The following is a 14,424-nucleotide window of genomic DNA, read 5'->3' on the forward strand; positions in this document are numbered from 1 at the left end:
AAATATATTCATCATGATGGTAATCACAGATCCCGGGGTATATTAAGCCATCACAATGAATATATTTTCTTCAGTGATATTCAATGAATATCAGTGCCCTTTATAGCCTTACTTTTATAATAGAATAGCCTTTAACAGAACATGAAGCAGAAAAAGGAAAGGAACATACACTGAGTGCTTACTATATGCATGTTTTAGACATCTACCCTGTCTTCTCATCTAGTCTTTGCAATAGCTATGTAAAATAGGCACTGCTCCTGACTTGAGATTTAGACACCGAGGCTCAGAGCAATCCACATAACCAATAGAGCAATCCACACAGCAAATGATCAAGAGGATAGCCCCAGTAATTGTCCCTGCTTTCTTTTTCTTCTCTCTTTGGTATTGTAATCATCTGCACTTAATGAAGAATAAAAAGATTAAATGGAATAAAAATTAAAGAAATAAAAATTTAAAAATTAAACAATAAAAGGAAAAAGAGTCACTCTCTTACCTCTCTGGATGGGCATGGAACTTCACCAGACTGCTATAGAGCTGTCTCTCTGCTTGTAAGGCCTCATTAAGCCGACTCCGTTCATCCACCAGTCCTTCTAGCATCAGCAGCAACTGAGGACAGAAGAGAAAAGCAATATGCAAATGGAAAAGTGAGACATGAAGCCACAGTTAATCCTGAGAAAGTGACAAAAAGAATGTATCAACAGTTACTATGACTAAAAATGCCCACTATCTTATTACTTAAGCTTTTTACAGTATTTTACAGTTTTCAAATCAATGACAAATTCACAAATGTTTTTACCTTTGAAACCCTGTAAGACAGAATTAAAACATGGGAGCAAGAAGAAAAAGAAGAAAAAGCCAGAACTGTAGGATAGAGACTAGGAAAAAGAGGTGAGAGAGAAAAAAAGGACAGGTGAAAGGACTTATTAGTATTCTTCATTCATTCAATAGATATTTATTTAGCACCTTCTATGTGACAGTCTCTGTTTCTGGGAAAAAACTTTCTATCAAGTGTGGGGAGAAGACATTCATCAACCACAGACATGTGTCACTGTGAGCTGTAACAAGTGCTATAAAGATGATGAGCTACGATAATGTATATCCTTAGATGCATCTAAGGTAGAGTTAAAAGCCAGACTGGAGTGAGATGAGCAGTTAGTGAGATGATAATGGAGACAGGAAGTGTAGGCAAGTAAGTCTTTTTGAAAAGTTTCGCACTGAAGAAAGGTTAGACACGGGGTAGTAGCTACAAAGGAATTTGGGGCAGAGGCAGGGTTTTTTTTTCTCTTTTTTTAAATAGGAGAGATCTGAACATGTTTAGATGTAAATAAGAAGGATTCAGTTAAGAGGGAGGTGACTTATGATGTGAGTGAGGGACAACTGACGCTATGTGTCCAAAAAGAACTTCTGCTTCTCTCAGAACTACATGTTTCAGAAAGACGCACCTATGGCTACTACTGACCACAGTAGGAAACTTTAGAGCACAGATTCTCTATGAAATATCATCAACTGATCCCTTCGTAACTATTTGAGACTGACAACTTTTCCATTGTTTATTTCACAGTAAAAAGAAATAAAATTTGTATTCCAATAACTTACCTGTTGTCTTCGGTTTCCTGAAATTTCTTGACTCTGGGATTCTACTGAAGCAACTTTTTCCCGAAGAAGTAAGACTTCTTGGGTCAGGCGCTCCATAGCTGGTACATCTTCAGGATCAACCAGTTGCATTTGCAGGTCCTAGAAGTTAAAAAATAAGCAAAGATATTAAAATAGTAATAAAAATTCTATTCAACAGAAGAGCAAGAAAACACTCTTGATTAGTCTGCTATACTTTCAAGTGAAATACTGATAAGCATGGGAGGAGGGACTCAGTGTATTCAAATACTGTTTGAAGATGCCCTACAGGTATTCTGAGCTGCAAACATTTCCAATAGTCTTTAAAAAGCTTTGAGAGACCTTTATGAGGTCTTCTTTAATCTGTATGTTCCTGGTCAGGGACTCCATATCGGCAGCTTGCACCTGTAGCTCTTCTTCTTGCACAGCCATCATAGACTGTAGAGCAGAAAGTTCCATCTGTGAAGAGAAAAAATCCTGAAGTTAATGGGCAGAGAAAACAATATGTGTCACATTTACATTTTAACACTGAGGCAAATACTTTTCCACATCCTATCACTATCAGCCAGTATTGCAAGAGAAAACTAGAACATGAATAAGGCTCTACTCGATCAAATCAATAAACCACACAGTGCGGTACCAAAGGATGTTTTATGGGAAGATGTAATAGTCGTTTTTAATGATATCCTTCACTTTAGTTAACACCATAAAACACATCAAATTCATTTAATTAATGAATTTATTATGATGCTTAAAAAAATTGGTCCCCATTAGCAGAAGCAAGAATAAAGTTTTTCTTTATGTAAGTACTTTGGCTAATAGATAAAAAATGACAGAATTAGAGTATCTCCATTTTGTAACCCTTAATGGATAAATCATCAAGCAGTAACAGCTGCTAACATCACAACAGATAACCAAACATTACATGTCTCCTGATGGAAAAACACACCATCAACTATGAAGAAATCTTACCAACAGTTAGCACTGCATGATCTCAACTTTCAGTGTTGTACCCTCTATGTTTCCTCACCAGAAAAATGACAGAAATATTTGATTATGACAAGGTCCGTTAAAAATCATGGTAATAACCATAGCTGCTAGCATTTAGTGGGTGCTTACTATGTCTCAGGCATTATAAGAAATGCACTGCATGATTTAACCTTTTTAACAAACCTAGTGATCTGGCTCCTGCCTACTTCTCCCACTTCAATATCTGCCAATTTTACTCATTATTCATGACTCTTAGGCACTCTAGACTTCTTCTGCTCTAGGAACATCAGACTTTCTCTGGACTCAGGGCCTTTACACCTGTTACTTCCTATACCTGAAATACCTTTCCCAGGCTGCCTCTTTCCCATCCTTAGGTCCCACCTTACATGTCATCTGTTCAAAGGAGCCTTCTTTAGCAACCCTATCCAAGGAGGCCCCTATTCATGTTACTTTTCGTTGTTTTTCTAATATTACTTATTATTATCTGTAATTATAATTTATAATTATAATAATGACATTATTTGTTTGTTTACTGTCTATATCTCCTCACTAGAAATTAATTACATAGCGCCAGGCACCTTGTTGATTCTGTTTATTCACATGTCATCTGTTCAAAGGAGCCTTCTTTAGCAACCCTATCCAAGGAGGCCCCTATTCATGTTACTTTTTGTTGTTTTTCTAATATTACTTATTATTATCTGTAATTATAATTTATAATTATAATAATGACATTATTTGTTTGTTTACTATCTATATCTCCTCACTAGAAATTAATTACATAGCGCCAGGCACCTTGTTGATTCTGTTTATTATCTCATCCCCAGTACTACACCTTGCTTAGAGAAGGAACCCATATATCTGATGAATAAATGAATGAATGAATCCTCACAAAAATCTTATAGGATAACTACTCTTCAATTTAAAGGTGAAATGATTTCTACTACTCAATGTACAGATGAAGTAATTGAGGCTAAGGAAAATTAAGAAACTTATTTGAAATTCACAAAGCCAGTAAGGTGTAGATCCAGAACCTGAACTCAGGGAAGCAGACTGAGAGCCATTAGGCTACAATGTCTTTCCTACAAATACTGCCATTCCATATAGCTTTTATGGTAATGGCAAATGATTTTAAGTAAACGTTTTAAATAAGTATTTTAAGATAATTCAAAAAACTAGGGGTGACACGTAAAAGAAAGCACCTCTTTCCTTAAACACATAAAATTTAAGTTATAAGCAATAAAAACTTTACTTATGCCATGCTGGCCAGCCACCAGAAAAAAAATTTTATTTATGTATCTTCTAATTCCATCGATGCTCATAGTATCATTGTGTGGGCTCATGATGATTTATAACTATACAAGTTATTTGATGGTTCTGGGCTACTACTGTGGAATATCAGAAGAAAATGCTTCTCCTAACATTTCCTTCTGCATTGAAGGAGCTCAGTATTGTAACTCCTGGCCTTTCCCCACCCTTTTACTCACTCATACCACTCAAGTAGAAATTATCTTAATAGTACTAATGTAAGAATAAACCAGGCATGCTTGAATAAGCTCCACCCTTCCTCTGCTTGGGAGACAGCTGCCAGTAGGAAGCCTGTTTTCACTACTGCTTTCCCAAGGGCAGGCTCTTCCTCACCACCACCAGGCCTGCCTAGGCCCACTGTTGCCTGTGACTGGGTAGCTAAGTCTACTTAATTCTGGGCATTGGCTAGCAGGACAACTTAGCTCCTGCATTAAGTTCTCTACCTAAGCCTTTGTCAGTCATAAAGTTGATAAAATATCAAACTATTTGCCACTACTTTACTTCTCAATTTGTTCAGATCTTGGGTATGGAAAAAAGGGCTGCTATTTATTGGGCCTTCTTCAGAGACCTCTGTCACTACATATCCAGGTTATTTGTTCCATTGAGGAAAAATGAAAACATAAGGAAAACATTACTGAAGTATGATAAAGGTCTGCAGTCAGACATGAATTTCAAATCCCAGCATAATCTCCTTGACAAGGGATTTAAACTGAGACTGTTTCCTCATCTGTAAAATGGGACTAATATCTACTGTTTTCAGGGCTACATGAGAATTAGAAAAAATGTATTTTAAGTGCCTGACACATAGCAGGGAATCTGTGAATGGTAACTACTATTCTTCCTCCTCCTACTACTATCTCAATGAGACTGTTTCCTCATCTGTAAAATGGGACTAATATCTACTGTTTTCAGGGCTACATGAGAATTAGAAAAAATGTATTTTAAGTGCCTAACACATAGCAGGGAATCTGTGAATGGTAACTACTATTCTTCCTCCTCCTACTACTATCTCAAGACAGTGGGAGGAATGTTTAAAAATATGGGAAAATCTACATGGCTTTTGGTAAATACCTAATATCAGAGGGAATGTGATAATGAATACATATGGCATTGGATTTAGAGGTGAGTAGTTGATTAAGGATACGTAAAGGTAAGAAAAAGCTAAATATCACTCACTCGAAATATCCATTCACAGGCATTACAATTTTATGATCCTGAAAACAGGACAAAACCAAAAAGTATCATTACTCTGGATTTGGTATACATAAGAAAAACAGGAATAATAAGTGGAAACTAAAATATCTGACATGAACAATCAGATAATGGCTAAGGCAGAACCAAAAAAAAGGGAGAGGAAGTAGGGGATTTTTAAAACTGGTATTTTTAAGATCCCACACACTTTCATATCCTCAAAACTAACTGAGTCATATAACATGAATCTGTCTGAAAAAGAGATATGGTAATTAAATCAAGAGGTACAATAAGATAATTCCATCACAAATGTAAATACAAGTTTTATATTACAGATCTAATTATGACAAAGAGGTAGAACAAAACTGAGGAGCTATATAGACTAGCTAGCTAAACTTAATTTAGGAAACTATGCCACTAACTGATCTTCTAAAACAGATGCCACAATAATATATAAGTTTTTAGTTTTAGTCTATAACTCTATGCTGTGACCCTAATATTTCTTCTATGTCATAGCTGGACATGCAATTGCCTATACAGGGAAGGCAGACGGGAAGGGATTCTGTAAGGCTGACAGGACTCTTCTAAGAATATTGATGAAAATTCTTTTGCTAGAAAGAGTTAAAGCATAAGGTGGAAAAAATCACTTGCTCCAGGAAATGACTTCTAGGAAGTATCTGGAGTCACAAAAGACTTGTGTTTGAATCTTAGCTTTGGCATTTATCAGTTACAGGACTATTCCATACCCCTGTGTTAAAAAAATCAGTGTTTCAGTTTCTCCATCTGTAAAATAGGGCAAATACAATTTATTTTGTATAGAGTAGTGAAAATTAGTGCTAATTTAAGTACCTAGCACAGTGCATTGCATATAATGAATGAGTACTCAATAAACACTGATCATACTCAAATTTCTCATTTCACATTTCTAAAACTAATTTCATGGGTCTGATGTCATAATTCTAAGCAGCAATTATCTAGCACTTCCTTTTTTCACAAGTGCTTTACAAATTGTTTATTCCAGTTAGCAATGGGTAGAGAAAGCTGTGCTGTTTCAGTACTTAAAAAGTTTTAATAATCCACATTGTAAAAACAAGAGCATCTTGTCGAGATAATGTACATATAAAGCAATTTATCTTTTTCTCCAAAAAGAAAAAAGGTATACCTTGCATTTGGACTCAGATATTATAATTGGACAATTGTACTCTTTTAAATATAAACTATTTTGAAAAAAAAAAGAAAGGAATTTAGAAATTTGGCTTGACTAGAAAACTCACCTGACTTTCTCTTTCTTTTTTAGCCATGAGTTCAAGTTCCTCTTTGGCATTACTCAGTTCTTTTTCCAGACCTGCGACTGTGTCCAAGTCTCCTAAAATGAATACATAGTGCTAGTTTTAGTCAGTATTAACATAACATAATCTCTGCTGCCTCATTTCTGTAGAATTTACTCTGAGGACACATTCCAACAATAAAATAATATACAGAAGCACAGGTTGTTCTTTGCAGCATTATTTGTAATAGCCAAATACTACAATCAGCCTACATGCTATAAAAGAAAGAGTGAATAAACTATAGTACATTCACGCAAGTGAGTACCATGTACAGCTGTTAAAAAAAAAAAAAGATCTTTATAAACTTATATGGAGTGATTTTGAAAATGTTAAGTAAAACATGCTAGATGAAAAAGAATACATCTAATTTAATATTTTTTTTTTAATTAGGAAAAGGGAGAAATAAAAACACACATACACATCACATATACACATACGATTCATTGACTTATTTTTGCAAAAAGATACACAGGAAGGATAACCCAGAAATGAAATTGGTTACCTTCAGGAGATGAGTGGAAACAGGAGAGAAGGGAAATAGGAAAATAGATGGGACTTCCGAAAATACCTTTCTGTATATTTGAGTTTTGAGCTGTGTTAACGTTTAATTTTTAATGTGTAAGTTAGTTTGACAATAATGGGGCAGAAAAGGCCTAAAAGTGAATACTTACATAAATAAATGAACCTATATAGCAAACAGATAATATAACCACCCAGAAGGTAATAAAAAAATTAATCAAGGCTGGCCGGTTAGCTCAGTTGGTTAGTGTGGTGTTCTCAACACTAAAGTCAAGGGTTTGGACTCATACTGGCCAGCCGCAAAAAAAAAAAAAAATTAAAATTAATCCAAATAAGTTTTTAACTCAGTACTTTAACTGCATAACCTCTGTGGGAAATATCCTAAGGATAAAAAGAACTACAAAAAAAATCTTAAACATTACTTAATAAATTAATTGTTGACAGTGGTATTCATGTAGTAATTCTGAAGCTAGTTTCACGTATTATAGTATTGTGCAAACGTGTAAATATTTTGAAATATGCTGAAGTTACAGGTAACAGGTCTCTCAGTGTTGGGATAAGGGAAATACAAATACAAATGAGAGAAAGAAAGAACCTGTGTTGTTAAATTGGAATTAGAGGAATAAGTATCAAATCTTCATTCATACACACACATACTTTTTTTTTTTTAATTCAATGTTAGCTCTGTTCATTTAAAAGGGCTGTTATGGGTTGAACATTTGTCCCCTCCAAAGCTCATGTTGGAAGCTTCATTCCCAATATGGCAGTGTTGAAAGCTGAGACCTTTAAGAGGTGATTAGATCATGAGGACTATGTGTTATGAATGAATTAATCCATTCATGGAGTAACGGGTTATGAGGAAACAATCAGAGCTAAACAGAGAAACATTAGCTGGCCTAGATTCTTCAAAAATGCCAATGTCACTAAAGAAAAAAAAAAAGCTAGAAAACTGTTCTAGATTAAAGGAGACTAAAGAGACATGACAACTAAGCACAGTGCATGACCCCCGATGAGGGAAAAAAAAGTATAGAGAACACTACTGTGACAAAAAAGAGCTCTGACTATAGACTGTGTACTAGGTTAAACTTCCTGAGTGTGATCATTATATTGTAGATATGTAGAAGAATGCTCTTGTTCTTAGGAAATACTCACTGAAGTAGTTAGGGATTAAGTGTCATAATGTCTATAAGAAATTCTCCAATGGTTAAGAAAAACATATCTATATATGTGTGTGTACATAGAAAGAAATAAGGCAAATGTGGCAAAATGTTAACTGGTGAATCTTAATAAAAATATATATGGGTTTTCACTATATTATTTTTGCTACTTGTCTGTAGGTTTGAAATTTCCAAAATAAAAAAGTGGGGAAAAGTATATTTTTAAAAAGGCAAATAGGGAGTAAAATAAACACAGCACTCTTTACTCTTCAACTCGTAGAAAGTTTTCCTACTAGAGAATGACTACTTGCAAGACTTTTGTATGTAATTCTCTAATCCCCTACACTATAACATTGACACAAAGTCCCTACTTCTGGAACTACCTGGGTAATATCTTCCTTGAAGCTACCCTAAATAGCAACCTTTTGCTCTGTAAAAGTCAGGCTCCAATCTAATGTATTCATTTGAGTTTTGCTTGCATCATGTACAGAATTCTGTTGTCTTTAGGCAGTTCAAGGCCTATAACCATCCCATAGATGGGGCTGAGCTAGCCCTCCCAACATTTTAATATAGGTGATGTCAAGTTATAGTGAGAAGCCACAGCCTTGAAAGATACCCAAGAGAAGGTGTCAGTTCCATGGTCCAGCTGTGTAGATTTGGAAGTACTGTTTCCTAAATTTCTGAATCCCTTCAAAGCTACTTGAAAAGGAGAATTAGAATGCGTTTCTCTGGGCCAAACTGTGAATCCAGAGCTATAACCTCAATTCAACAAAACGTAAGGGCAGTTCTTCCTGAAATAGACATGTCTTCAGCTTTTCAGGGGAATCCAAACTTTTTTTTTCCATTAAGATAGGAAAAGAAAGAGAGTCTTGGCCAAACCTATTAATACAAAGAAACAGGAAGGAAAAACAGAAGGTCCCTTCATGAAATGAAATTTGATGCTTACCCAATGTGGACCTGGGTATGCTGGCATCCTCTTTGGCAGTCAATGAAGTGCTACCATCTCTGGAGGGTATTTGTATTGAACTCTAAAAATTGAAACAGTTGGAGGATTTAGAAAGATGCAAGAACTATAATCAATGACAGGACAGGGAATATTCTCACACAATTTGGTATTAAAATTATCAAACTTACACGTCAAAAGTAAAAAGGAAATGCTGTCAGAATGAATATCTACACAAGTCTATAGTTCTTACTTGATCAGTCTGCTCTCCAAGAGGGGGGCTGTTGGAGGTAACTTCAGCTTGTTGGTTAGAGATGTGTGCTTGGGACATCATGAAGTCTTTCCCTCCTAAATATTGGCGCAGGGCCTGTAACTCTGAATTTCTTTCCATTAGGGAGTGTACCATCTTCTCTGCAGCAGCCTAGAAAGAGGAAATCACAAATAATATTAGAAAGATATTCTAGTAATTGTACTCTGGTTTAATGTCTTCAAAGCCAACCATTTATAAAAAGCCAAAGGGGCCCTAAGAAATAGTTTCCTAGCTTTCAGTTTACAGAGAAAAACATAGTCAAGTGAGTGAAAAGAAAGTCTCTCATAGGCAGAATATTGGAAAAAAAAAAAACAACTGAATATAACACCATCTATCACAGATGAGAATCTATTTTTTTTTTTTTGTCTTTTTTTTTTTTTTCGTGTCCGGCAACGGATTGCAACCCTCAGTGTCGTGCCCGTACCGGACCGGGACCAGCAACGGGATCGCAACCCTCAGTGTTGCACCCGCACCCCACTCAGCCAGTGAGCGGAAACCGGTCCGTATGCGGGATCCAAACCCTCGGCGGGAGCGCAGCTGCACTCCCAAGCGGCGCACTGTAGCAGTGCGCCACCGGGCCGGCCCACAGATGAGAATCTTAAATAGGTTCTGCTAGAACTTTATAAGGCTAAGGTGTTAAGATTCTGGTTTGAGTTAGGATAACAGGTGTTTTCCTTTACTCCGGGTTAGCTATTCCTTCAGCCTGGATTGCTCTTCACCCAAATATTCAGGTAGTTTGCTTCCTTCAGGTCTTTGCCAAATGTAACCTTATCAGACTGGCCTTCCCTATCTTATCTAAAACAGCAATCTCATTTTTCAAACGGTACAAACGTTCAGTTGTATGAAATAAATATGTTTTGGGGCTCTAATATACAGCATGGTGACCGTAGTTAATAATGCTGCATTGTTTACTTGAAATTTGCTGAGGTAGTAGATATTAAGTGTCCTCCCCACATACACACAAAATGGCAACTATGTGTGATGATAGATGTGTTAATTAATTTGACAGTGGCAATCATTTCACGAAGTATATGTATATCAAAGCATCATATTGTACACCCTGAATATATACAATTTTTGTAAATTATACCTCAATAAAGCTGGAAAAATTTTTTTAAAAAATAGACAATCTCTTCTCTACGATATTCCCCTTGCTGTGCTTATTTTTTTTCCAAGGCATTTAACATTATCTGATATATCTCTTTATTCTCTCTCCCCACCCCAACTGGAATGTAAATTTCCTGAGGGCAACTTATTTAGTGCTGAATCTCAAAAACCAAGAGTAGTGTCTAGCACATAGTAGGCACTCAATACATTATTTATTGAATGAATCAATTATACAATAAATGTTCTTATCAGACCACATGATCAGGGGAATCTGAACCCCCAAATCACCAAATCCAATTTGTTTCATTTCAAATCCCAGTTTCTAAGATGATGACACAATAAGGGAAATATCTAGAATATTATTTGTCACCATTATTGCACAGAAAGTCTGCATTTAATCAGAAAACCTGGAGATAATAAATTAATACTGAAATTACTGAGAGTATAAGATGATGAATCAGAACAATAGTAGTTATATCATAGCACCGACTACCTCTGGGGAGAAATACAATTGTTTTAAATGAGAAGCAGAGCCCTTGTCATAATTTCTAAGAGAAACAAAATAAAAAAACTTCCAATTTCAGTAAGTAAAATTTGGGTTCTTTGGAGATTTGGACATAACCATTTTAAAGGGATCAATATATTATTAATGTGCCTTAATACAAAGCTTTGTGAAAGTTATGAGAAAAAACACAATAAATAACATACAAGATATATCCTGTGATCTATCTAGCTAGGCACTCTTTTTCTAGTAGTGCTGTTTTTAGCAATGCTCCTCTAAGTGTGGTTCATGAAGCAGCAACATCACTATCATCACCTGGAAGCTTGTTAGAAATGCAAATTCTCAGTCTCACCTATACCTCCTAATTTCTATCTCTAGGGGAGGTGAGCTCAGGAATCTATGTTTTTAAAAAGCTATTCAGGTGCTTCTTTTGCATATAAAATTTGAGAAGCAGATCTAACAGAATACAACAATTATTCCTCTTGAGTTGAAAATCTCTAATGATTTCTATCTTCTCCTAAGGTTCCATTATTTTACTGCCTGCAGTGTATAATACTTCTTTTTGAGGTATAGTGAAACTAATTCTTTCAAATGACAAAGAGGTTAAAAAGAAAAAAGAAGATTTGTCAGCTTCTTGCCAGAGACTGATATAATTCACAATAATTTTGTTAGATCTATTCTAGAAGCAATTTCTGAAGCACATGGCAAGACGTTGCTAACAAAATGTGTATTACTTCAGTGAGCCTGAAATTAGAAGAATGGAATACAACCATCCCATAAGAAAGCATTAGAAAATGTTATGGTCAAATAACATAGGCAAGTAAGAATCTAGCTTCCTCTAAAAACTGAATAGGGGGATTCTGAGCAACTCATCCCTGAAGCACAAGTCAACTAGCAATCTTTAGCCTTGAGGAAAAAGATATGTGCAAATAAGGAAAAACTAGGAATTTACTTCTGAAGTAGTTATGTACCGTTATTTTGAGATTAATGTACCCCACATTATTATGAGATTATCTATTCTCATCATGGCCTTTGAAAAATACAATCTTTTCTTCCCCTTAAAATAACTCAGATTTTATAAGCATTAAGAAAAAATATGTTGAATTTAAGTTTTCCCATTTGTTTTAAATATGTTAAGTGTACGTTTTTTTCCTTGGCTGGAAATGCAAAATATCACTCAAGTCTTGATTATTCAAAATCAAAATCAAAACACTCCAGAACCCCATACCCATTTCTCTCAAAATGATCAGAGCATTAAGGAAAAGAAAATGTATGTAATGTACTTAATGGACACATGTACTATTTAGGCACCCTTCCAAAAGCAAGATGTCCAAATAATTCATACTTTGATGGTTGATGTAAAACTGTATTCTAATTAATAAACTGAAGGAAAGAAACAGATTTGACTACAAAATGATATAAATATACACGTTATAAGGCTCAAATGCTTCCTATTTGTAGACTGTAAATGCAGTGATACTTTCCTGGTCTGTGCATTAGTTCTTACTTGGCTCTCTTGCTCCCTGGTGCTCATAGACTGAAGCAGACTCTGAATCTCCATTTCATGTTCCACAGCTTGTTTGTTTCGATCACTGAGAAGGTCCTGCAGCATCCTTTCTTTTCGTTGTAGACGCTGGCACAGCTCCTCAGCTATCTCATTCTGCCCTGGTCCAAGTTTACAGAGCAATCTTGCACTAAGATCCTAATACACAAGGGACAGTGTTAAGTTTCCAGAGGAAAGAATTCCCTCTACTACATATCAAAGGGCTTATAAGAATCTATTACAGAAGAAAGAGCTGTGAGATTCTTGACATTAAGCATCCTGTTTTACTCATTTTTGTTTCCCCAGATCTAGCACAGGCCTGGCACACAGAAGGCTGTTGATATATATTCAGTGAATGAAACTAACAATACAGAAAATACCTATAGTGGCAACTTACATCTTGTTTTCTGAAATAAGTCGTTTCCCTATTTGCTCAGGGAACATGACAATTAATATTAGATGAGAATAAATGAACACTTAGTTCATTTATTTATTTTCTCCCCAGTGTAACTTTATAGGACAAGAACAAAAATGATAAGCTGAAAAGGAACATTGTATTGTGAGCATGGTGATGCAGTTCCTACTTCTATATTGAAAGATAATACATTGTGGTTAAAACTGTGGAGCCATATGCCTGAGTTGAATACTGGCACTGCTACTTATTAGCTATGTCACCCTAGACAAGTTACTTAACTACAGAAGTCTGTTTCCTTATCTGTTGAACAGGGATGTATTTCCCTCATAGACTTATGAAAGGATTCAATAGGTTAATATCCATTAAGCTCTTAAAACACTACCTGACCCAGAATGAGTACTATAACTAATAAAGGTCAGTTATTGTATTGTAGATGTATTTTTTAGATCTCATTAATTCTCACCTAACTTCTTTGAGAAAGAAAATTGTCATCTTAAGTTTATAGGAGTGCAAAAAAAGTCCCAGTGAAAGTCAATGACTTGCCCAGGCACAGAATGGAATTAAAGACTTGGGGTCACTGGCCTTTCAGACCTCAAGAGCCCTAATCCAAGGCTGAAATTATGTAATCACTAAACCAACTGCCTTTAAGTTATCTGAAGTCTTGCCTCTACTTCTTTGTTTCTGTCATGCAGAGATGTCTGTAACTGCTGAATGATACTCTCTTGTTCCTTCTGCCAATGGCTAAATTTGGCTTCCATTTCTTCTTTCAGCCACTGGAGGTTTTGACAGGTAGTAGATAACTGTTCCACTTCCAGGCCTTTGGCCCTCAGGAGACTCTCCATACTCTGCAGTCATGAAGAGAGCAACCATAAGTCAAAGGGTCACCCCACACTCCTCAGGATAAACAAGCAATTAGATCTACCTTTAATTATCTCCCAAGTTATCTCCTATCAATTTTTTTGCAGGAGGAAACAACTTAGTGTCTAACAATGCCACACCAATCTACTTGTTGTTTTCAGAAACTCTAGTTTGTGAAGAGAGATATATAAAGTACATGATAAAATGAAGTATTTTGGAGGAAGTACACTACATTATAAAAAAGTGAATGACTTCTTTAAAAAGTGGCAAAGTAGCAGATAGATACATAAGCTCTTAATTAAATATGCAAAAAAAAAGGCCACAGTAAATCTTAATAAACAAATGTTCTAATTATGGCAATAAATGGACATGTATAAAATTTAACACGTATATAATATTAATATAATAGTTGCACCCTGGCTATGCCTATGTGAAAGTATGTGTGGAAGGTGGGGGTAAATATATATATATACCTGGGTTAAAAATAAGTTAGAACTATGTAAACAGAAACCACTATTCACTGCCTTTCTCCACAAAGCTCATAATATAAAAGGCAGCAGAAGTGCTAAAACTTCTCACTTTCTAATCTACAATGATGGAACTAGTGACTACTATTTGTTTGTTTTTGTATTTTTTTTTCCTTAT

At 35.5% G+C, this 14,424-nt stretch overlaps 1 protein-coding gene across 1 annotated transcript in view; it reads right to left on the reverse strand.

Annotated features, from left to right (window-relative positions):
- Positions 1-14,424, reverse strand: part of PDE4DIP (phosphodiesterase 4D interacting protein) — a 153,448-nt gene that overhangs the window by 66,919 nt on the left and 72,105 nt on the right. The window contains exons 13-20 of the mRNA XM_008583029.1: positions 13,587-13,766; positions 12,471-12,665; positions 9,298-9,465; positions 9,048-9,129; positions 6,372-6,463; positions 1,954-2,070; positions 1,597-1,734; positions 494-606 (exon numbers count right to left, since the gene is read on the reverse strand). Of these exons, the coding sequence (XP_008581251.1) occupies positions 494-606; positions 1,597-1,734; positions 1,954-2,070; positions 6,372-6,463; positions 9,048-9,129; positions 9,298-9,465; positions 12,471-12,665; positions 13,587-13,766 (1,085 nt within the window). The remainder of the gene's footprint in view (positions 1-493; positions 607-1,596; positions 1,735-1,953; positions 2,071-6,371; positions 6,464-9,047; positions 9,130-9,297; positions 9,466-12,470; positions 12,666-13,586; positions 13,767-14,424) is intronic.

Source organism: Galeopterus variegatus, unplaced genomic scaffold (assembly GCF_000696425.1).
Source record: "Galeopterus variegatus unplaced genomic scaffold, G_variegatus-3.0.2 Scaffold2798, whole genome shotgun sequence".
NCBI lineage: Eukaryota > Metazoa > Chordata > Mammalia > Dermoptera > Cynocephalidae > Galeopterus > Galeopterus variegatus.